At 37.6% G+C, this 25,670-nt stretch overlaps 2 protein-coding genes and 2 long non-coding RNA genes across 9 annotated transcripts in view; 3 read left to right on the forward strand and 1 right to left on the reverse strand.

Moving 5' to 3' along the window:
* Nucleotides 1-6,583, forward strand: part of mctp1b (multiple C2 domains, transmembrane 1b) — a 23,666-nt gene extending 17,083 nt beyond the window's left edge. For all 4 annotated transcript variants that reach the window (XM_035535303.1, XM_035535304.1, XM_035535305.1 and 1 more), the window contains 9 exons: nt 87-188; nt 367-441; nt 1,296-1,415; nt 2,042-2,158; nt 3,261-3,317; nt 4,840-4,934; nt 5,071-5,180; nt 5,331-5,428; nt 5,547-6,583. In XM_035535303.1, the coding sequence (XP_035391196.1) occupies nt 87-188; nt 367-441; nt 1,296-1,415; nt 2,042-2,158; nt 3,261-3,317; nt 4,840-4,934; nt 5,071-5,180; nt 5,331-5,428; nt 5,547-5,630 (858 nt within the window). In that variant the 3' untranslated portion in view covers nt 5,631-6,583. The remainder of the gene's footprint in view (nt 1-86; nt 189-366; nt 442-1,295; nt 1,416-2,041; nt 2,159-3,260; nt 3,318-4,839; nt 4,935-5,070; nt 5,181-5,330; nt 5,429-5,546) is intronic.
* On the reverse strand, nt 2,507-12,716 carry LOC113583211. 2 transcript variants are annotated; one of them, XR_003411242.2, is made up of 4 exons: nt 12,634-12,716; nt 5,369-5,470; nt 4,847-4,913; nt 2,507-3,525 (listed from the first exon to the last, which is right to left on the reverse strand). It is a non-coding gene; the product is annotated as an uncharacterized LOC113583211 (long non-coding RNA). The 2 variants fall into 2 exon arrangements; XR_003411241.2 differs by lacking the exon at nt 2,507-3,525 and having other exon boundaries at nt 3,536-4,913.
* Nucleotides 9,525-14,325, forward strand: tlr8b (toll-like receptor 8b). Its single transcript, XM_027019403.2, has 2 exons — nt 9,525-9,578; nt 10,370-14,325. Exons 1-2 carry the CDS (start codon nt 9,560-9,562, stop codon nt 13,450-13,452), a joined length of 3,102 nt encoding a protein of 1,033 aa, XP_026875204.2. The 5' UTR covers nt 9,525-9,559; the 3' UTR covers nt 13,453-14,325.
* Nucleotides 14,326-15,437: 1,112 nt separating this feature from the next.
* Nucleotides 15,438-24,982, forward strand: LOC113583223. 2 transcript variants are annotated; one of them, XR_003411244.2, is made up of 3 exons: nt 15,438-16,094; nt 17,073-17,181; nt 24,960-24,982. It is a non-coding gene; the product is annotated as an uncharacterized LOC113583223 (long non-coding RNA). The 2 variants fall into 2 exon arrangements; XR_003411245.2 differs by lacking the exon at nt 24,960-24,982 and adding an exon at nt 17,386-17,635.
* The last annotated feature ends 688 nt before the right edge of the window (nt 24,983-25,670 follow it).

Raw genomic sequence — 25,670 nt, forward strand, 5'->3', positions numbered from 1 at the left:
GCCGCGGTTGGCGGGGCAAGGGTCAGGATGGGGGGGGTCCTCTGGGGTTCTGCCAGACAGCAGGCTGTCACGTCTTCTTCCTGCAGATTCACAGTGGCGAACAGAAGGCCTACGTCTTGAAAAACAAGGAGCTGACAGGGCCAACAAAGGGGGTCATCTTCCTTGAAGCAGACGTTATCTTCAACAGTGTGAGTGCTCCTCTGCACACTCCCTGCCACAACCCTCGCTCTCACACACACGCTCTCTTTCGTTTCCATGGCACTGTCATGCACTAATAAATGCTAATTAATTATGTGGAGAGAGTACAATAATATTCCAGTGCAAATTGTAACTAATTGCATGTGTTCGCTTATGTTGGTCTCTCAGGTGAAAGCCAGCTTGCGCACCTTTGTGCCGCTCGAACAGAAGTATATAGAAGATGAATGCAAAGTGTCGAAGCAGGTAGGGATACTTGAACCCTGCATTGAGCGTTCTCCTAATCCAACAGGCTGTCATGATGGCTCAAATCAAAGCGCGAAGGTTTGGGAGAATTCCTCCAATGGGGGTCAGTGAGGCCCATGCGATCACACAATGGTGTGGACCGTTCGAGACAGCGCTGCGGCGGGGGAGCCCCTCGCCCTCACCCGCTCTGGCCGTTCAATAGAAATGTCAAGCCGGCTGGTGCGAGAAGAGAGGGCCACCCCAGAAGGGCGGCCGGTGGCACCACTGCGGAGTGCGCCCATTGTCCACCATCTCAATGTGCCTGCACAACAAAAGGGCCTGAATTGGAGGGGCTGGGCTGAAGCAGCCTTGCCCCAAAGGCAGCTTTTCAGGCGAACAGGCAAACTTCACGGCTTGCCTGCTGGGCTCAGTGCTGAGAGTCCTCACAATACCATGGCCCACAAATTCCACATGTGTACCGAAATGAGGACGGCAGACTCTGCTGATGATTTTAGTATTGCCACTGCCCGGAATTTGCATGTTGTCTCTTTAACTTGTTGAAAGCCTAGCTTGAGAGCCTTTCTTTAAATTCATTTATCTGAAATGGAATAAGCAGTTCAGCATACTACTAGAGGCGCGATTTGGGATCGAGTCCCAGCTGTGCCACATGGTGTCAACTGAAGTTCTCTCTGGGTGGGGAGGATAGTGGAGTCTGACTGATCCATGTGGGGACTTTTTCTTTATCCTTCACTGTGAATATTTTTAAATAATCATCCCAGAATGCCTCACTTTTAAAATCTAGAACAGCAGCATAACATTAACATTACAGTTTTATATTCAGATCTTCCTCTTCCTCTCCCCTCCCGTCTTCACAGGTGCTGCAGCGGAACTTTAATAGAGTAAAGCGCTGCATCATGTTTCTCATTACTGTGGGTTCATACATCAACAGCTGTGTTGAGTGGGAGTCGACCCAGAGGAGCATTTGTGCTTTCCTGGTATGTAACATGACTGCACACATGCACACATATGTATGCACAATTACACAAATATACATTCTCACAGCCAAGCTACTTCAGCAATAGAGGGGGGTATTGTGTATGGCTGTGGGCAAATTGCATAACATTAAGGCTGTTTGGTGGGGATGGGAATGCTCTTCTGGTTGGGGGTTGATGGGAGTACTCTCAGCTTTGGGCCGAGCAGAATGGGGCTGATCTGTGCTGCTCAGATTGGGTGTGACCCGCCGTTGACCTCTCGATCCGGCCCACAGGCCGAGCTCCACAGCCCACTACAGTTCAATGCCCACAGTTCTCTTTCTGTGGCTTTTGTGCACACACTGAGCTCCAGTAATGTACCTGTCTTCCTAAGCTGTCTGCACTTTCCATTCCTCACAACATCCCTCCTCAGGCTAGCTGTCATATGTACTTGGAATATGGAAATTAAATATTACAGAATACAAGCACACTATAATAATCACCATATTTTTTTTTTTACACACGATTATATTCACAATTTATGTATTAATAGTAAGAACCCTGTTCAAAACCGAAAGTAGCACATTGTTTCAAATGTTTAAAGTGTGATGTGTGCTCTCTGAGACTGTGTACTACTGTGTGCTGTGCAGGCATTTGTGTTGGTGGTGTGGAACTTTGAGTTCTACATGGTTCCACTGTCCCTGCTAGTGCTCCTTGGCTGGGGCCACTACATGCTGGCCTCTGGGAGGGAAACTGAAAGAAACATGGTGAGCAAATCAGCCGTAAAGTGGGACCTTATGTATGCTACTACTGAACAGAAACAACAGCTAATCAGTCTTACAGTGCAAAATGTCTTGGTGCATTCATTTCACATTCATTACAATGCATAGAAAACATCCTCAAATGTCTTCAAATAAGTTGCTATATATTGCAGTTGACATTGTGTAAAATTGCCATAGAAGATTATTATTTACTATTTTTTAAAACTTATTTTTCAATACATAATTTGACCATTTGGAAAGCAATACTTGGAAAGTCAGTCATTTCCAGTTAATAAAGAAGTCATCTTATAACTGGAATGGGTACTTTTCAAAAGTGTACTTGTATAATAATATTTTATTCCATTTACTTCAGATAATTAAAAAAGGGAGAAGAGATACTTGCATTTAAAAGCGTCATTCCATTTACCAAGTTTATTTACTTTTTCTTCCAATTAAATTTGTCAAAGTAATTTCATGCCTTGGTGAATGTGGCCAAGGCAAGTATATATGAAAACTGATTCTGGTTTAATTGTAGAGACATAGAATGAGTCCTAATTCATTTTAATAAGCACCCTTATTGGAGAGGTTGTCCACTTGCCAATTACACTACACCATCAAAATGTTTATTACATTTTTATTCAGAAACCCCCAGCTAAAGAACTTGGATATGTTATGCTTCAGATAAGGCACAAAACAATAAAATAATATTTCTTCACTACAAAATTAAACGTTTTTAGCTGAAATAGAGAGCCTTTGTAGTTCTTACACATTTTTTTTTATTATTCAAGAGCTCTTTGTGTTTCTTAATTATTATAGTACCCTTGTTAAATATAGATACATATTTGCAAATAGAAGTGGTGCTGTATCACAGTAAGAATTTAGGAGTCACTGTTTTGTCATCTTATGTACTAGGTCTACTACAATGTATTTTTCCTAAATATCAACTAATGTCAGTATTAACTACACAGAGTATATTTACTTGATTTTGATGCTGATATTTAAATGAATGAAAACTCATCTATTGTGCATTCAGATTCAGGTTTTTGTAAACATTCTTTAAGACTGCTTGAATAATATCTGATCATTTAAAAAAAATTGTACCCAACAGCAAGCAATCGAGGACATTTTTGAAAATGAAGATGACGAATTTGATAAAGATGATAAGGTATGATAAAGCTTGTGAGAATGTATTATAGGTCACAGTACGTGTTATATATTATGCTGTTATGTGTTTTATCCAATTCAGTCTCTGTCAAACAACATCTTGACTGTGAGAAGGGCAAAGGCCAAGGACATGGCAGACATTAAAATTCTCAGTACGCGCTTCCTCAATGCTCATTTTACTTCTCATGGAATCACCCCAAGAAGACCTGCTAGAAAAAAATTGTAGTTTATCTTTCATGGATATTATACTGTATAATACAGCAATATACTTAATGCTGATCAAAAGGACACCTTGTTCAGCCTACATCGTTATCATTTCATTTTTACTCAGCAGCTGGCTCCAAGGAAGTGCCAAAAGGAACAAAACATCCCATAATATATCTGTCAGTGCTATCTTTTAATTGCACCTGTGGATTATGCTATGCTCAACGTATCTCAGATGTTTAACCCCAGCTGTTGCATCCTAATTCCAGTAACCCTTTGTCTACCACAAGGCAGCCATTAGCTGGTAAGCCTTTGGCCCTTGGGGCTAATGGGACTGTTTTGGCCTGAATGACACAAGCACCTGTTTCTGATTAACTGGGAGTCCACACAGTCACTGAGTTAGTCCTGGCATGTGTTTGTACTTAAACTGCTGGCTGGTTAGGAAAATGGGCCAAGGGTAGATATCACTCTCTTAGCCTCCATAAATTGCCCCTGTTAATATATAGGGGACGATTCACTTGTTGCCGGGGGGAAGAATAACATAACCTCATTCCTTTGCCCTCATTTTCTCCATTGCTGTCATCATAGATAAAGGCAAAAGGTCAAACCAGGCAATATGTCACAGCATTCCCTATGACCACAACCAGCCAGCACAGTGCTTATATGGCTAAGAAAATCAACCTTAAATTTGAGCTGTGCATTTAAAAGAACTACAGTTTTACTTAATTCAGTGGTAGAAGATATAAGCAAGAACTTCCTCGGATGCACATTGTTCAAACTCTGTTCTCTTGACTAATCTTGTATTTTGAGAAACATTGCACTTGATTAAACCTATGAGATAAAATTGACATTACTGCTGCTGCCAGAGATGTGGTGCTATTGTGTAATATATCAGAGCATATGACTCCTTCCCAGAAGAGGCATGAGAGCTCACACAGGGAACCACCCCACTGGTGGGGTGATTGGAAACATCCCAACAGGATGTTTATAATCACATCTCACTTTCTTTGCCGCTCATTGTCTCCGTCATTTTCTTTTTATTTTGGATTTCTGCAGGTTTCTGTTGGACCTATGTCACTTAGAAAGACCAGGTCTAGTCTGTTGTTTTACATTTTTTCTGAAAGCTATTGTTTTTTTTTCATCTTGATTGTCAAATTAAACTAATACAGTTACATTTCTTTCATAAAATGGCACTTGGTCAAAAGAATTGGTAGAGAGATAAGTGGACTATATATTGTTTATTAATTAAGATTTAATTTCATTTTGGAGAACATAATATTCTAAATGATTGTTTAACTGAATGCCACTGTGATAAAAAGGGCTTACTGGACAAGCTGTATGCCATTCAAGATATCTGCATCAGTGTCCAGACAGTCCTAGATGAGGTGGCCTCCTGTGGAGAAAGGATAAAGAAGTAAGTTATCACTTTTGCACAGTTTGGTCTTTGGCTGATTGGATCTGTTATGGTAGGTGTTCTTCATTTAAGGCAGTGCAGGTTGGAGATGTGCTTTGTAGTGTGGATCACTCTTTTCCTCTGTTTCTCTCTGCAGTACGTTTAACTGGACCGTGCCTTTCCTTAGCTGGTTAGCCATAGCAGCACTGTGTGTCGCCTCTTTCTTAATGTACTTGATTCCTCTCAGGTACATTGTGTTAGTCTGGGGTAAGCGTTCTGTCACTACACTGTTTACTGACTGTTTTGGTTAGCTTGGAGTAAAATGCAACATGCCTTTTTTTAAACTATTAACCAGAGTTTGGGCATCCACACAGAGGCTCAGTGCTGTCTGTAACCAAACCAACACATTTCATGCAGGTGTCAATAAATTCACCAAGAAACTTCGTGACCCCTACCTCATTGATAACAACGAACTGCTGGACTTCCTCTCCAGAGTTCCATCGGACATGCAAGTGGTTAGTGACCCTCTGCTCACCGTGCACCTGTGCATAAACAAACTGACAAAAGGATTGAAAGTCCAGCAGTGCCAACATCAGGTCTCCTCTAACTTTGTATGTCATCTGTCCTTTCCAGCTTCAGTACAAAGAGCTGAAGGTGGAACCTGGACAAAGCCCCAGCAAGCGAAGGTCAAACCATGGACTGTGTAAGAGAGAGTAATTGGGGCTAAGTGTGCATGTTTTCCACTGTTGAAAAAAAGCACTGCCAACTAAGATTTTGACCTTTAATGTCATGGATTAGTCATATTTGTTCTTTTGCTTCCAAGTCTTCCAAATTTTATTTATTATTTAAGTGTCAAAAATGTTTTTGCCACTCTTTCATCTGTCTGTTTTCAGCTTTGCCTTCTGGCTCTAGGTACCCAGGTTAGTGTTTAGTCAGTCCACTGTTGTGAAAATTAAAACAAGAGCTAGAACTGAATTGCTGTAATATTTTATTTAGTGCATTTTGCCTACACCTATATAATAGGAGAGTTTATTATTTTGACATACATTCAAGTGTACAGTTCCCATAATATACTTATAATATTGAGAAATTAAATTTTATCTGAAGCACATTTAACGGAATCATGGATTTAAGGGAATCATGTCATTGACTATATGTTTATAATATACAAATATTTATATATACTATTTATGCATCTATATATGAACTTGTGTGTGCATGGGATTTCAGTATACTGCTTCTATACAATGTTCAAACAAGTGTCTTTTGTTTGTGAATGACAACAACTTAATGCCTATGAGAACAAAGTTTAGGACAGAATCATTTTCAATGGAATACTTGTCATGGTCACTGTTAATGTCATTCAGTAACTCTTGGAATAAGAATACGGTACTGAGCTGTCATCTCCCTAAGGTTAAAATATTCAGATTTATTCAAATTGGGGGGAATAATTATGCTGTCAAACTATCACTATTGTTACACAGAAACTTCTGTCACTTGAGTTATGATATAAGCTAATATCTCTTAAGGCTTTTTGTACCTATTTCTTATTAAATGAAAGTTCAAACTCAGTATCAAGCAAGACAAACAGTTCATGACTCAGTGTACTGGACACATTCAAGAATCTAAATGTAAAACAAAAAGGCCTAATTTGAATATTGACTATTAAATCACTGTTTTGAATCCTAGCAATTGGCACATCATTTTTAATTAATTACACATTTTTCCAGTTTTTCTTTACTGCAAACCCTCAGTGCTTCCAGTGAGAGCATTCATGTAAGTTGCATGTGACACTCTGCAGGGATGTCTGCCATATTTGGGTAGTTTTGGGGTAGTAGAGGCACCAGATAATAGATGAAGCACTGTACAGAATGGGCTTTGTGAGAACATCCAACACCCCACAATGTTACCAAGGGAAAGAAACAAGGGCTCCCTGTTACAAAAGAAAGGCTTATAATTAGCCTCTTTATTCCTGAGCATTATTAAATAAATGCTTCTCTGGGAATCAGGGCAGACTAATTGAGCTATGAAGGACATCTTTTTAAAGGCGTGAAAGAGCAGGCTGTCTTATGGCCTGAGCTTAACAAGCATATAAAATGATATAAGGTTCCTCTCTTTTGACACTCTTCCAAGTTCTTTACATTTCCATTCATTAATACTTATATCTGCTGAAATTCATGCATCAAGCAAAATTTACTAAGAAAGACCAATTTATGTCGATGTGATTCAATTAAGTAATTAACATAATATCTGAAATATATAAAGTATTAAATGTAAAAACTGTAATCATGACACTTTAAACAGGATATTTCTAAAGAGTAGTAGAGGACTTTTATAGAAGGTGTTGTATTTGCTAAAAAGTCAGGTATTAACCCTGGCTCATTTGTATCTTCAACAGCTATAGCACTCCAAAAGCATAAATGGACAGTGCAGTCCACTGCACTGGACAAAAAGAAAGATCACATGATCTCATCCAGCACAAAGCAGATAAAGGCTGGGGCACTCTGCATTTTAGCGTTTAGAGAAACGTATTTCATATAAAATGTTGCTAGACATGAAAAGGTGCAAAAATGCAGTAAAGCAAGCAAAACGTCACTCTCCCCCAGTGTCCTGGCAGAACTGATCCAGACCCTTACCCTTGCTGTTCCCACACAGTACTTTAGGAATGAGCAGAACATGCCAGAACAGAAGGGCTTCCTGTTTCACTGTTTGAGTTTCTACTACACAGCCGTAGCCCAATTCTACAAAGACCATGGGATCAAAAGCCTGAGTATTCACTACATGTGACTCTAAACATCAGATGCCAACTCTGAAGAAGCAGTCTGTTTGCAGTCTGTTTGTTTGGGTTGCTTACCGGCAGCAAGTTCTAATAAGCTACATGTTTTGATGTTGAGATTTCAAAGCACACATAAGAGCCAAACACCCTCCTGGGTTTTATTTGGGTTGAGAACCAGGTGTGAAATCCTTGTAGGCATTACACACAACAAAAAATAGCCTGATACTTTGAACTGATTCTCAACATGGACTCTCAATCCTCAAACACTTTTCTGCTCAAGCGCAAAACTCCCACTCACAGGACAGAGTGAAGTGAAATAATCCAGAGCAGATCAGTTCACCAGACGATAACAAGGATGGCTTTTGAGGTATGATGAGCTCACGATAGTCTCATTCCTATAAAATATAACACTTTAATGTAGACACACTGGAAAAGTGAATGACTGAGGCTTTAAGAAAAAAAAGTTTCAGTGGCAAACCGAGGGGCCTCTTTATCTCTTATCTTTGCTAAGTGCAGGAGTAGACTTGGCTGCGTGGATACAACACGTTTAAAATTAATAGCTGTCCAATCCGCATGTGAAACACGTAGCAGCAGCTGAAAAGCGATACATGAAAGCTGCCCCCAGGTGCAGAGAAGATGAGCTCCGGCACCACTGTGGGTTCAGCCAGAGTGCTATGCATCTAATTGCTGGAGTGTCCACTTGCAGTCACCAGTTCTCTGTTGCATACTAATACGACAGCAGCTTTGAGATGTGAGTGCTGAGAAGTCACTGCTGCAGATGGCCTGAACATAGCTGGCTCTGTTAACAGTGATTTGGGAAATTTTTCTTTTTTAGAAAATTACTACGTCAACAAATTGACATATGTTAAATGAATCTTTTTTGATTGTTTGTCTGTTTTTGGTTTTGGTTGTTGTGTTCTTTTTACTTTTCATTTGTATAAGCTTAGAAAATGACTACAATACTCATTGTGTTAGGGTGCTTGGACTTGTGAGGAGAGAAATTAACTATTGTGGAAATGCAAGTCCACCACACCTTGATTAAAAACTACATGTTCTTATTATTAAGCAATAGGTTTACAGCATGTCTGGGTTTGCTAACATCTGTTTGGACAGTGCTCAGTTACATTGTTCGTTCAGTGACAGTTTTCACATGTAACAGGAATATTAGGGGAAATTCACAGTTCGAGACCACAAGGTCGACAACAGCCTACTTCGTGCTGTTTGTTTAAGGGAAGTGAAAAATAACACTGACTTATTTTAAATAAAGTCCATTTGTATATTTGCTGATGTAGTGTGAAGAAAAGAAGAATATCAATATCAAAACAATATTTCACATCATCAAGCAGCTCCATCGTTGACTATCAATCACCATACCCACACTGATCAGCCACACCCACACCAATCAGCCATTCCCATAACGGTAAGCCACACCCACACCAATCAGCCACACCCATACTGATCAGCTATGCCCATACCAATCAGCCACTCCCACACAGATCAGTCACGCCCACACTGATCAAGCTTGGTAAAAATCTTGATTTCTCTTTGATCTTGCCAGTTTTCTCTTCTTGTTTTGTTTCTCAGGAGGATTTTGGCATTTTGGAACCTTTATTCTCTCTTCCTTCGGTTTGTAACCTTAGCCTGTTCTTTTGGTTTTTGTCTTGGGAATGTGATTTTGGTCCTGTTCACTCCCCAGTACTTCTTTACACCTGGCAAGTGTAAGTGGCAAGTGGCACCTTTCTGCCAGCATTTCATACACAATATCCGCTTTACTCATACTGAAAGTTGCCTTCCGAAACTGGAAAAGAGAAGTTCAGGTTCTGTTAAAGAGAGAGTTTAAATTGGCTAATAGTCATACTTTAATTTTACAATGTGGAAAGGCTGCCAAGGTAAGCATTCAATTTTGCTTATAATACAAAAATTACAGATGTTTTGTAACTGATCGAGCTCAAAAGTCATGTTGTTTCATGTTTTTCTTTTCTGGGAAATAAGGGTTATCATCATCAAAATATGTGCTAATTTTGGCAAAGACATATGGGTAACATTACTGAAATGCATGATGTAGATGTACATAAGCCCTTCATGACAATTGATGTGAACATACAAAAGCATTTATAAATACTTATTCCAACATGCATAAGCTGTCATAAAAGATGCTTTTGTCAACTTTGGTGTCAAGTTCTCATAATAATGTTGTCACAGATTTTTGGTGACATATGATGTCAAGACAGTTTGTGTGAGCATTTTGACAACTGACTTTGCATCTGTGTTTGTTGGTATGTCAGGGTGACATAAAGATGATATGAGACATCTTGTCAAGTGAAGCTGTTGGTAAAATGTAACAAAAGTGAGGGCTTAAAAAGATGTTTTGTATCTACTGTACTGTCATAATAATGACATGGAAAACTGCTGTGTAAGATATTTTAGTGATGTTTTTGACCGATTTGACATGTTTTTGGAATAAGCATTTATAAATGTTTGTCAAGTGTCATGAAGGATTTATTCTAAAATTGGCCCTTTAGTAATGGTAATGAAATAAGTATTTATGAATCATGTATTTAACAATATATCTGAATTAATTTCCAGGCTGACATGTTTATCTCTGTGAGGTATCTGTGTGTATTTAACAGGCAATGTAGAGTTGCAAATCTTATTTTAGATTTCTCCCCCCTATCCACAGGTCATGGTCATTACATCTCCAGAAAAATGATGTTCACCTTAATTTTGATTTTCTGTGTTTATTCTTCACATGGTCTTAGTTGCTCTTGGAAGAGTATACCCTGTGATATTACATTATCTAACACCTCTGTTTATTTAGACTGTTCAAGAAGAAAACTAAACATAGTTCCACAAATCTGTCTGTGGAACACCACTCATCTCAACCTGAGTAATAATAAAATAAGGATAGTGACAAAGAACTCCTTCTGCAATCTCCCCAATGTAACATTCATCAACCTCAAGGGCAATGTAATACAGAATGTTATTGATAAAGACAAACTCTTTTTTTCTGGTTTAGACAGACTTCAAGTATTGCTACTTGACAGTAATCGCATCACAACTGTTCCAACAGATGTTCCACCTGGATTACAATGTCTAAGCCTAAATGGAAATAACATTAAGAAGGTTGGAATTTCAGACTTTGCAAAAATGAAAAATATCACAGAATTTAATTTGAGTAATAACTGCTATCATGAAAGACGTTGTCAAGGGTCCTTAAATATTCAGAATGGAACATTTTCTGATTTAAATAATCTGACAAACCTTAGTTTGTTAGAAAACAGACTGCAAAAGATACCACCATATTTACCCAAATCTCTCCTAAAACTTTATTTACACCTGAACATGATTGAGCATGTTGAAGAATCCAAGCTGAAACACTTAACAAAGCTAAGAATTCTTGATTTATCTGGAAACTGTCCTATTTGTTACAATGCTCCTTTTCCATGTAGTCCCTGTAAAACAAAAAATAATGCAATGCAGATTGATGCACAAGCTTTTTGTCATCTCTCCCAACTGGAAGAGCTACGATTATCAGGAAATTCATTACAATCACTGAATCCATCATGGTTTAAGAATCTTGCAAGTTTAAAATACTTATATCTTTCCTTCAACTTTCTGATTAGTGAAATCGAAAGTGGTGGGTTCTTTTCTGTTTTACCCCATGTGGAAGTCATTGATCTATCATACAATAACCCACTACAAACATTTTCTAGAAGACTAAAACTCTCAGAAGGTTTTTCACAACTTACGTCACTGAAAACCTTGCATCTTGAGGGCTACGTGTTCTACACTCTTTGTGAAAGAGACCTGAAACCTCTCTTTAGTTTAAAAAACCTATCAGTTCTAAATCTGGGGGTAAACTTTGTCCAGCAGATCAATCTTTCTCTTTTTGAAAATTTTCAAAATTTATCTGTCATTTCTTTGATTGAGAATAGGCTTACATTCACAGGGATGAAAGCCAGCAAACAGGATGGAATATGTATTAGCGATGAAGACTCTGAGGAAGAACATCACAGGCCTAATCCCTATATTCACAGAGACACAGACTTCCGGTATTATCCTCCCTTCATAAAACCCGAGTGTCTGGCAACAGGGACAGTGTTGGACCTCAGCAGGAACAACATATACCACATCAGTTCAGAGGGATTTCAAGCTGTGGGAAATATTACATGTCTTAATCTTTCCAATAATGTCATTAGTTCATTTTTCAATGGCACTGAGTTTATTCAGTTCTCAAAACTAAAATACTTGGACTTGTCATATAATCGAGTCTACCTATGCTTAAAATCTGCATTTAGTGAATTAAAGGAGTTGGAAGTTTTGGATTTAAGTCACAACAAACATTACTTTGAGATAGCTGGGGTAAGTCACACTCTAGAATTCTTGAATAACCTTGAGCACCTAAAAGTGCTCAATCTCAGTTGGAATGAAATAAATACACTAAGTAACAAGACCCTGAATAGCAGCTCTCTTAACGAGTTACAATTTCAAGGGAATCGACTCGACATTATGTGGAAGAAGGACAAAGGTTTCAAAAGGATTTTCACATTTCTTACAAACCTAACACATCTTGATATATCACTCAACAAACTCAAACAAATCCCAAATGACATATTGAGCTATTTTCCCCCAAACCTAATATACCTCAACATGAACAGAAATCAACTTGCTTGTTTTTATTTTGAAAATCTTCAATCTTTACCTAATTTGGAAATACTGGATTTAAGCAAGAACAAGTTGCACTTTACAAACGAAAGACTATCAGTTCAAACAAGTTCTCTGAAAATCTTAGACTTGAGCCATAACATGATCTCTACACTAGGAGTCAACTTCCTCAGGAATGCCACAAGCCTCTGGACTCTGGATCTCAGTTTTAATAGACTGGAAATGATCAGCGAGACTATGTTGCGGTTATATAATGGAAATTATATAAAAACACTGTACCTGGAGAATAATCCTTTCAGTTGTACATGTGACCTACTGGACTTTGTTCTATGGTTGGAGAGCAGTGAGGTAGTGATTCCACATCTTGCAACAGGGGTCTTATGCAACTTACCAGTCTCCAATAAAGGGCAGCCCATGATCAACCATGATCTTAAAGATGCCTGCAACGATGACAGAACTGCACAAATACTCTATATTTTCTCAACTACACTCATTCTTGTCACAATGTTTGCTGCCATCACATTACACCAATTCTACTGGGATGTGTCCTATGTCATTATGCTCTGTAAAGCCAAACTGAGGAGCCACAACCTGAAGATAACAGAGTGCATTTACGATGCATTTGTTATGTATGACACCAAAGACCCATGGGCTTCTGACTGGGTCCTGAATCACCTGCGAGTTGAACTGGAGGACAGGGGCGAGAGAGTCCGGCCCCTGTGTCTGGAAGAACGGGACTGGACCCCTGGGTCATCCATCCTGGAGAACCTTAACCAAAGTGTTCGATGGAGCAGGAAGACGGTGTTTGTGCTAACAGAAGGCTTTGTAGTCAGTGCAATTTTTAAGGTAGCAGCTTACCTTGCTCAGCAGAGGCTTCTGGAGGAAGGTATGGATGTGATGGTGTTAATCTTGTTGCAACCTGTGCTCAAGCATTCTCGAATCTTGCAGCTGCGCCGGTGCTTGTGTGGAAATAGTGTTCTCGAATGGCCCAGGAACCCTTCAGCTGAGATTTGGTTCTGGCAGAGTCTGAGGAATGCCATCAGACATGATAATCAGGGCATGCAAAGCAAGATGTTCAACAACTATTTTAATAGCTAATAAATTGCTTTGTAGTGATGATGACAATCATTTAATATGATTACACATAAAACAGACATTGCTGCAAAATTGTAAAATTAAATGTTATGGTCCATTTTGCAACAGCAATTGCATTTTGTACCATTTTTTTTTCTTAAAGTGTTTTGTGTTATAATTGTTTTACTGCTTATTTTCAGTTCCTGTATTAGTTACATTTGCAAACTGCCATACAATGGCTTCTGTACACATAAATGTTTGCTTCCTTCTGAAACTACAATCCGCATGACTTCTTTGAAAAATGTTGAAGAATCTGTTCTTGTTATTTCCATAAAGCTACTGACATCCTTTTAAGGACAATTATAGTCTTGGTGAAACTCATCTTGTGCAAACTCCTAGTGTTCCATATAGTGCCACTTACTCAAGCTCTGTCCTTCTCCTTTTTCATCTTTTATTCATAATGTAGAGGAGTAATTAAATATTCATGAGCATGGCAATGAAACGAATGCAGAATGAAACACTAGGAAATTAAACAGTGATTACAGGGGTAAAGCTTTGGAAGGTCAGTACTGTAGGTGTTACCAAACAACCTTCTGTTTTGTCAGAGTTCACCCCAGAACACCTGACAGTTTTGTTCCAGCAAGTAGTGTTGTCCACTGTGTATAAGATTCTAAGATGCTATATGTAAAATAATATCAGCAGCCATAGCTGATGTTATGAGCACTAATTGTACTCTGTAACTCTCTCATGTGCTTGTAAGAGTGTGGATATGTATCAGCCTTACCCATTTATTGTCATGTTCAGTGCTTCTTAAGTTAATGTAAATTCATTATATGTATTATTGATATATCCTTTGTTGTCCATCAGTATTATTATTAAATTTCTGAACCTCAATTACATCTTGAAAAACCTACATATGTTTTATTAAACCTCAGCAAACAAATACTAAACAAAAGTCCTCACCCAGGAGATTCAAATTTCCCATGTCTGCTGTGTGTTGGTGTGTTCAGTCATGCAGTTCTGAGGGTGTGATAGTGCATGCTTCTCTTGAACTCTGGGCCAGCCGCCAGCACAGAGCCGCCAGCCCACAGCTGCCAGCACACAGCTGCCAGCCCCATGAGACCTTCTGTAAGTTCTGCACTGCCTACATACACACACACACACACACACACACACACACACACACACACACACCACACACACACACACACACACACACACACACACAGACACACACACACACACACACACACACACACACACAATGCTTATCTGATGGCTGCGTGTTGACAACTGTGTGCAAACTTTCACCACAACAGGAAGGGATTTTCTCCATTGAGTTTTGGGGGGGGACACAATCTCCTAACACCCCTCAAAAAACACCGCCCCCCACACCCAAAAAAAAAAGTTTTATTGTATTTTAGCAGTAGTTACAAATTATGCATATTCTAATACTGGCAATTTTCAGTTGTTGAATTAAGGGAACATTATGTAAACATAATAAAGATTATAAGTGTTCTACTTTTTAAAAGACTTTTAGGCTAATAGAAGTTTATGATTTGTCATGAAAAATCTGCAACATCATAATGGCCACATAAATGCTGTCTAGGAAAGAAATGAAGTAAAACTACTTGATTTCATAAGTGTAACACCATTGTACAGCATGTTCAGGGCTGTTCAATTTATGATCTATGGCACTGTCTCTATTGATTTGTCAAAGTCTAATTTATTTATATGGAGCTTTTTACAACAACCGCTGTCACAAAACAGCTTTAAAGCTGTCCCGAGTCCAAGCCAGCAGTGAGCAAACCAGTGCTGACAGTGGCAAGAAAAAACTCCCTAGAGAATGAGGAAAAACCTTGAGAGGAACCAAGACTCAAAGGGGAGGCCCATCCTCCTCTGGCTGACAACGGACAACAAAATAGCAACAATATAAACAATAAAGAGCAAAATAAGTAGTGAGAGAACATTAAAAAAATGGTTTTGGTTTTGGTTTTCAAGACGTTTTAGTCTGGGTTCAGTGAGTGTACATGTACAGCAGCAGTGGCGACATCAAATAGAAAACTTCACTCTTCTGGCAACAAGTGGTAAACACAACAGCCCTGAAAACATTGGGGAAGATTTTGGAACCTTTATGTTTGTTTTAAAATCAGATATGATGAAAATGAAAATCCTCTAAGTTTCTTTAGAAATTAAAATCTGTGCTACATGTCAATTATTAAAGGAGACAAATCCAATATTTGTGGACATATCTTCTTTGTTCCCCCCAGATCTTCAGTTATGGATTCTTCAATTTCATGTCTGTATGTGTGTCTTGTTCCTGTCATTTGTCAAACTGTGGGTTGGTCTTATCCAGACTCCTCCTGATTATGTCATTTCCATTTTTTTTGGGGGGGGCGCTGCTGACAGTACATGCTGAAAAACTCAAGCGCATGTGTGTACATGTGTGTCTGTGTGTGAACCCAAGTGTGGGGTGTATTTTGCTATATGAGGTTATACGCTGATATTTTATGCTGCATTATTAAAGAGAACATGCCGGTGGCTAATTAAGCAGTTGCCCCTCCCCCTTGCCTTCTCTCGGCTTTCCTCATCTCTGGTGAAGTGATTGCTTGCTCAAAGCATTGCTGTTTCACTGACATGGCCCTGTTGAGATGTGACAACAAAGGGTGAGTAGAGAGCATTTTCTTTTTTCTGCCTTTTTGTCTTGGCTAAATTTTCTTTGGAATTCTAATTTAATGTAACTTAATTTTGTCTACAGAACACAGTGTTACTTTTATAAGAATCACCCCCTTCAACAAAAGCCCCTTATATTTAATACTGGGATTGCAGCATTATAGCTAGTATTTGCTTTTTCATGTGTTTTCCCCCTAAATAAATGTGTTTTAGCCATTGGCATAAGGCATACCTGGAGTCTTTCTCTATCTAGAAGAGAATATTCTTCAGTGATCCTACAAATGAGATTCCATTTTTATCCCCCTATCCCCCATCTATCTATCTATCTATCTATCTATCTATCTATCTATCTATCTATCTATCTATCTATCTATCTATCTATCTATCTATCTATCTATCTATCTATCTATCTATCTATCTATCTATCTATCTATCTATCTATCGGTCCATCTGTTTGTGTGAGGAGGAGATGGACCTCTAACTTCAGCTACCAGGTGGTGTTGAATAGTTCTGAAACCTGTTATAACACGTTTTAGAACCTGAAGAATAGATAAAGAAAAAGAAGCGTGACTGAGTTCTGGTGTGAGCTCAGGTCCTAACTATCATTCTAAACCTTCCAGCACGACAAATAGTGTCCACTATGAAGACCATTCATTATGTTTCTACTTTTCAACTATTTCAGTGATGAATAAAACTAAATGGCAATTATGCTGCATATGCTTTACACTGTATTCTGTAGCTTCTGCATGATTAGAATAGAGCCCATTCTGCCAGGGGGCAGCAGAGGACAGGTTTGGGGAGAGGAAAAAACACAGGCATACAGTTCACCTACAGCGCTCTCATGCATGCTAAATGTGTGGATTAGCAGCAGTGATCTAAATAGTTGCATCATTGCATAAACCCCAATTGCATATTAACTATAGTATTTAATTAGATTCTATAGATTAACAATTCTTGCTGGGACTTTTTAGCAACGGATCCTAATGCATCAAAAATTAAAAATACCCTGAGAAGATGAGACAAGACAATATCCAGAGCATGGAAGAGCAAAGAGCCTAGACATCATATACCACAGGACAGGTGAGTAAAGTCCTTGATGTATCAGTAATGTGCTGTGAAGGCATGTAATAAAAACTGAGATGCTCATTCATATTAGGGCTGTTTGCTTGGACTTTGGCTTACCTCTGTCTGCCATTTCCTGCAGGTTTCTCTCATCTCTTTGAAATATACCCCATATCATCTGCTTTTACATTTGTTTTTCTCTCTTTCACTCTCTCATCTTAGTTTGATAATGCAGAATGGAGAACTAACTTGACCCAAGCCCACATGTGACTGTTCACCTCGCACATGACCTCTGCACTCCACCTGACAGTTTGATTAATTACTCACTTCAATGATTCATGGGTAAGAAATATTTTCAAATAATGGGCAACAGGTGGTTCTCAAGGACATGGCTGGGTGAGAATGTGTGAACATCAAGCACATGACAAAGTTTTGTTGCAATAAAGGTCATAACACAGAATGAGGACAATGACAAACGTGTTCTCATATCATGCCTTATGGAAGGAAAAAAACTTAAAAACTATGATACATTTGATCTTTTCTTATACACGGACCATATATGTTTAACTTATCTAATTATTTAATGTTGAGGAGACCACTGTGATGAAAAATGTGTGACCCGATCGATTTCCTTTCTCTGTATGTACTTAAGAAAGTTCCTCACCATTAATAAGCCTGCTGACATCACACTGGAGCCTCATAATAAATTCTCTTGGGAGTTAACAGAATTCAAAGAAATATACTTGTGTTAAAGAAAAAGCATAAATGTACTTAATTGTGATTTATCATCTGGGATTAGATTGAAAACTGCCTTTTCAAAAAAACAAACAAATGAATGTAATTACAAATAATTTACTTATTTATCATATATATATATATATATATATATATATATATATATATATATATATATATATATATATATATAGTTTAACACCTTCAGACCATCAGAATTAAGGATTTGTCATTTTGTCATTTCCAGTGTCAAAGCATTTTTAATACTAATACTAATGGATGCTGCATTAATGATATATCTGTTTGCATTGCCAGTTGTTGCTATGGCAGAAATTAAATTAGGAAACTCAAAGCAAAAAGAACTGATCTACACTCTTTGAACTTTAGAACCCCATGGAATGAATGTTATGATTTAAACATCTACTTTTTTCATATATAAACTGGCTCCTCCTACCACTAATTCAGAAACACAGCTGATGAAAGACCTCTGTCAAAATGTACTGCTTCTCTGGAAGCAATTTTGAATATCTATCTATCTATCTATCTATCTATCTATCTATCTATCTATCTATCTATCTATCTATCTATCTATCTATCTTGTAATAATTAATTTTCTTGTTCTACATACTCATATTTTCTCTTTAATATTTTTCTTACTTTTTAAGATGTAACTTTTATATTTGGTATAAAATAAACCAAGTAATATTAATTATTTAAGCTTATGCTTTTAAATGGCAAAACAATTTTCAGTTAATTGAGTGTAAAATTAGCATTTCAACATCTTTTTAAAATTAAATAAAAAATTATATTTACCTGCTTAGCTCTGAAACTGGAAACGTGTGTGTGGCCTTACTGAAAAGACACAGACCTCTGATTAGTGAGTCTGTCATAGAACTTCCCTCTATGGGATTATTGGAGGTTATATTCATGCATAAAATGTTACTTTAATTATATCAATATATCTCAATATAAAAAATGTAATGTCATTAATATGCTTTTATGGAGTCTATCAAATCTACTACATGTGACTAGATTGTGATTAGTTAGTTTTACTGTGATCTCCTTCATACCTTACTTGCAAAACCCTCCTCTGTCTAGTTGTTAAGAGTAAGAATACTGTTCCTTTGTTCCAATTCAAATGCCAGATCACAGCACATTTCTGTGGAATAATGCCATGAAACCATCAGCCAACTTTTTGGTTTAGTCTGCAGGCTCCTTCTCTTACTCCTTAGTGAAGAGTCTTTTTGCCTCTCTGTTTTAATGTAAGCAAGGGACTTTTCAAATTGTTCTTTTTACATTAATTTCTATATTTTAATAGTAATTTTGTATCAAACTTTGTATGGCTATTTCAAACTAATTATCACTTTATTATGTAATTATTATTATCACTATTGTTATTTTTACTATTCATATGGACATTGGACTTTTAAAGTATAAGCCTTTTGTACATGACCACTCTTATAGTCACTGTTTATGAAAGATACATGTCAGTGCTTCATTGTATGCTGTTTATGAATGATACATGTCAGTACTTCATTTTATGCTGTTTGATGGTGTTGTATTAACATAGCCCAGGGCAAGGTTGCCTCCTGACATTGATTTGCTCCTCAAAGTGTGCTCACTTGCAGCTCTCCCATAGATGCTGCCATGTGGAGTTCATTTCTGACATTATAGATATGAGCATGTGAACATCACTGCCTATCAGAGGGAGGAGGGGCAGGGAGCGTGGTGAACACTGGTCATACAAAAGCAAAATTGATCTGTTATATAGGTTACATGGCATTTTATATGTGTATATCAAATTATACTGACTGTACACATGAACACACACACACACGTTTTCAGATCACTGTTCAGAGCTTATGGCAACTTCCACTTTCACATATTAGTACAAGAACACACTACATTCACAGGCAAAGCAAGGCAAGGCTAAAATTATTTATATAGCACATTTCACATAACCATTGTTGACCAAAGTGCTGTACTGTATTGCTGTATGTTAAACTTATCATATCAAGGTAAAACAGAGTCATACAGTAAAAGCTACATTTTAAAAACATATAACACACAGTAAAACAGTTAAAATCACTACACCATTTTAATAGTGTTAAATTCCAAAGTAGAGAGATGTGTCTTATGAAATGTCCTAATTTGGGAAAGCAAGTCGTTCCAAATGGTCAGGGCAGTCTCTGCGGTTCAATCACCTCTGCGCTTGAGTTCAGACCTGGGAGACTCTAAAAATATTAGGAACCTTCAGTGGAATTTAAACTTGCAGAATCTCTGCACAGTATGATGGTGCCAACCCCTTCACAGCTTTAAAAAACAACAGGACAATCTTAACGTCAAGCCTGTGAAAGGACACCAGGACAGGCAATAGTGTATCATGCTTCCTGCTCCTACTTGAAGAACTATTACTTCTACTACTAAAGCTACTGCTATTATTACTAATAATAGAACCTATATTAAATATAATAAGATCCTCCCACAATATTGGCCATGTGCTTAAATCAAACTAGCAGTTATCAAACCACTCCAGAAAGCCAGCCTCGTGCCAGAACCAAGACAAATTATAGGCCAATTTCAAATTTTCCTCTTGTTTCTAAGATTCTAGAAAAAGCTGTAGCTCAGCATCTAAGATCATACCTGCATCAGAACCTGTTGCATGAAGGCTTTCAGTCAGGGTTACAATAATTGGTTACAATAATTAATGATATTGTGGGCTTCCAATCAGAGTTGTGTATTTTTGCTTGCATTGCTTGATCTCAGTGCAGTGTTTGATACTATAGATTACAACATTTTGATAGATGGGATTGAAAATGTTGGGATTAAGACAATAGCCCACTTCTGGTTTAGAATTTACTTAACTGTCCATTTTGAGTTTGTATACATAAATGTTGACTTTTCAGCATCCACTAAGTTTAGTTTTGGTCCCTCAAAGTTTGGATCTAGGGCCCCTGCTTTTTTCTTTATAGATGCTAGTTCTGGGTGAATATATTATCATTACATGACAAAGAAAAGCTAGTCTATGCATGTATCACTTCCAGATTGGACTACTGTAATTTATTTAGTACTTAAGGTTAGGCTGAAAATTTATTTGTTTACTCTGGCATTTTGTTAAATACTTTTCATCTTAATTAAATGGGTAGAATGTTGATGGGTATTTAGAGCTATGGTGAACTGGGATGTTTTATGCTGTCACTTCACCTCCTTCATTTCACTCAAATTTGTTGTCTGGGAGCGGCAGGGTGCTGATGTTCCAGGGAACCCTCGTTCCTGTGTTACCTTCTATTCGCAACATTCTAGCTCTACAGTTTTGGTTGAGCTACCATAGTTAGTGTCCACCCTTGCACATTATGTACCCATATTTTACACATTGTAGTATCTGAGTCAAAGTCAACGTCAAAGTCAAATTTATTCATACAGCACTTTTTACAACAGCTGTTGTCACAAAGCAGCTTTACAGATGTCCAAGTTCAAGGCCGCAGTGAACAAGCCAAGGGTGACAGTGGCAAAGAAAAACTCCCTAGAGCAAGAGGAAGAAACCTTGAGAAGAACCAAGATTCAATTATTGACTGGTGCCTGGTATTAAAACACACAAACACACACACTTCTCTGCTGCCTTGGTTCCCTCCCCTTCCTAGAACATGGAGCAGGATCTAGGATCTAAGGTGAATATTGGCCAGCTATTCCTGATTTGTTCCTGTGTCAGATGAATTTTGGACACACCTATGTTCCTTAATCCTAGGACTAGGAATTTTAGGAATCTAGAATAGAATTCTATTGCTCATTTTGCACTTATTGTTTAATATGTTCTGTTGAGCAGTCTGTTGTCAACCAGAGGAGGATGCCCCCCCTGTGAGTCTTGGTTCCCCTCAAGGTTTCTTCCTCATGCTCTTAGGCAATTTTTCCTTGCCACTGTTGCCTTTGTCTTAATTTGGGGTTCTGGACCCAGATATCTGTAAAGTTATTTTGTGATCATACCTGTTGTACAAAGCACTACTTAAAAATTTTGACATGAATATGAAATTATGTTACTCAAGCATCTTGTTGGTGTTTTGATGACTGAATGATTTGAGCACTATAGCAGAATAAAAATATGAAAGCACCTGGTGTCAGGCCATTTCTTTGGTTTACATTGATCCACTGTGGCTGGGTGCAGTTCACTTAACTTCAGAACATGTCCTGTCAGTGTACTGCCATGCTCTAATCTAATATTATTCACTAGTGCAAACCGAAGGTTGACAATGGTCTATCTCAGCCATCTTCCCCAATGGATTCTGTCATCTCTTATTACTATGAGTGGCTCACCTGTGTGCTATTTACAGTCAGGTAGTAAATGTGGTGTTTGCCTCTATGGGTGCAGCATCTTTTTTTTTAACTTACCTATTACCTCTGCCCGCAGATAAAGGTTGCACAGGTAATCTTGCTTGCAAGAGATTAAATCTCTTGTTACTTTTGGTGAATGTCACAAAGGTACAAACATAAACTTACCCAGAAGTCTGCAGCTGTTCCTGCATGTGTATCATCTTGAATTTGTCCTCTGTATCGACTGCTGTCTCACCCAGCCACCGGTGGCTAGGATGGCCTCTTGGATAGTAAATCATGAAACAATTTGTGTTTATTTAATGAAAAAATAGGGAGGTTATTATACAACATGTAACTGGGTCATATTTATCACCCATAATTGGAATATCAACACATTTAAGCACATACTACTGCAATGAAAATCCTCTTGCCCTATAAAAATGCAATATTGAAATGTGGCCATCAAAGTCATGGATTCTTTACCCCTCTTCAGGTATTCTTGGGTCATGGCTAGGCCAAGCAGGTTGTCACTGGTGCTGACTACTCCTTGTCATACGAGAGCTGGAGTTCATGATCTGTCTGTGTCCACTGTGTGGATGAACTAAAAGAATCTCACATGATGCAAGAGTGAAGAGGTCAGGGAGTTCACACAGGGTAGTGATGACTACAGAGTCAAGATGGCAGGCAAGACACAAAGGAATGAAACCACACACACACACACACACACACACACACACACACACACACACACACACACACACACACACACACACACACAGCATAGATGGCTAGAAGTGTTTTACAGTATCCTGTACATTAGTTCACAGATTGTTCTCTGTAAGGTTTGAAGATTATTCTGGGTTTTCATAATAATACATGGTTATTTCTATTAAAATTAAAGTATATCTGAAGCGTTATTTCAAATTAAACTACTTATGATAGCTAATCGACATACTACTGTAAGAAACAAATACTATACCAAAATACTATAGGCCAGATTTTTCAGGAACATTGTAACACAAACGTTATCGTAGAACCCTGAATGCTGTCGATCTCATTCAGGATAATCTGAACACTACGGTTTTGGGTGCAAGGGGCCCTGATCTGTTTGAACAGAAAATCAACTAGGACAAACAAAAAGGAAACATAAATTGAAGTATCTTTTAAAAAGTGTGAAAGCTTACAACAAATTATTATATTCAATCGAATTTAAAAATAAAACTTTTTTAATCGAAAGAATAGAACATGGGACTCTACTGACATCTGTTTATATCTCAGTTACATAAATAAACAAAAATATTGTTTTGTCCATACTAACCATTAGTCTGTGTACATATTTGACTCAATTTATGATTTATAATTACAAGCAAATTAAAATGTATTTAAGAAATATTTCATTTTAAATTAAATACAGTAATCATGTCCAATACCTGTGTAAATGCCTGTTTTTTACTTGTATAAATGCAAAACTAGTTCTGGAAATGCAAAACCTAACACCAAAAATCTTCATTCTATTATTATTGGTCTAATTGATGTAGATGTTTTTTTATATGAAACGAGTAAATACAAACTTAAAATGTTTAGTAACCACAGCATTAGACAGTCAACACAAACAATACAAGGTTTCAGATTTTTTGTATAGTGCACTGCAGTAACTTCTTAAAATATTCTCACACACACACACACACACACACACACACACACACACACACACACACACACACACACACACACACACACACATATATATATATTATATATATGAATACATTAGAGTAACAGATGTTTGCCGTGTTTATGAATTATGAATTCTTATTATTATTATGATTACTATGAATATTATTGTTATTATTATTATTATTATTATTATTAATAATAATAATAATAATAATATTAAATTATTAAAAACTTAACATGCCGATCTCCAAGTTGACGAACCTCTGAGTCAGTTTACCCAGTGTTCCGAGTTTCTGTTGTACTTGATAAAAGCGCATGACCATGGACAGGACCATGGACAGCGCTTTTGTGACCTCTGATCTGAAAACATTTAGAAATGAGAACACAATACCTGACTGACATTTTCTGGACTTGTTTTTAGAAATCAGGAGTTGATCATTCAATTCTCACCACATTCTTGCATGCTGCGGCGTTCACGGCCGTTCGCAGCCTTTAGAACTCTATAGCCTTCATTTCTTAATTGCCTAAATTGAAATTAAATTGATGACGCCAGAGCTAGCTGTGTAGTCAGTATGTGCTAGAACTGTTGACCAAAACCAAGACGTGTATTAATCAACATATTCCCACCGCCACGAGTCCTGCTTCTTTCCAAATCCCCTCTTTTCTTACACAGTTCTATGACGGAATTTTGGAAAATGAAGACTACTGCAGTTTCATGACATTTAATAATGTGATTTTAGAAAAAAACGTAAATTATAGGTTTAAGAATTTAAAGAATTATATTAAGAATTTTATTAAAATAAAGCTAAAATATTAACAACTCGTTTAAATTGTGACTGTGCTTTGCACATATTCAGCCCTCTGTGAAACTGAAGACAGAATCATAAACGTTTACATTTTAGTCCGGTTTTGTAACTTTAATTCATAAGTCTCCAAAGTACAAAAATAATTTAATTAAGGCAGTTAAACAAGTTATCCTGCTAAAATAATATAATTTATTTGTGTGTGTGTGTGTGTGTGTGTGTGTGTGTGTGTGTGTGTGTGTGTGTGTGTGTGTGTGTGAATAAATTTTGTTTCAGGGTATCACGGAATGGAGCCTGAGACCTACAGTGAATGTACTGTGAATAAAGTGAGTGGTTGGGTCCTAAAAACTGAGCTCGTTGATAGAATTCAAGTGGGACGAGCATGTTTTAATCTAGCAAAAACACTTTCAGGGTGGGCTAGCGAAGAGATGTTAAGGGAGGGGGTAGATGCAGTAAACTAACAGTCGTCACTCTGAACTAGCTCACATGGTAAATTTGCATGTCTACACTGTATAACTTCGAGGTGAATTGCTACTGGTGAATATGCTACTGCTTATCATAAAGGAACCTGGGTGACCAAAAAAAGATGGTACAACCCCAGTTTCCAGAGTGTCTGTATAGTAAGAAGAACAGATTTTAGCTGTTAGAAGCAGTAGGCTTCTAATTAGAGCATTAGCAGAATATTTTCCTTTAATATACAGATGCCATAAACTTTTATGTCGCAAAACCATACGTAGACAATTTACATTTATTCACTGAAAAAGGAAGAGACAAGAAAAAGAACGGAACATTTTCAGGTCATCATTTATTAAAGTATTTTAATCAAATGCTGTACTATACATAAATTCAAAAAGGTCTCGCATTCGCCTGATCGTTTTAGGTAACCTAAGATATCAACAAATAGAACTGGATTTTAGGCAAGACAGTTTGTACTGGGATTTACCACAAATCACTTAACAAAAATTTTATTCGAAAGTGGCACGCTAT

This window comes from Electrophorus electricus, chromosome 17 (assembly GCF_013358815.1).
Source record: "Electrophorus electricus isolate fEleEle1 chromosome 17, fEleEle1.pri, whole genome shotgun sequence".
NCBI lineage: Eukaryota > Metazoa > Chordata > Actinopteri > Gymnotiformes > Gymnotidae > Electrophorus > Electrophorus electricus.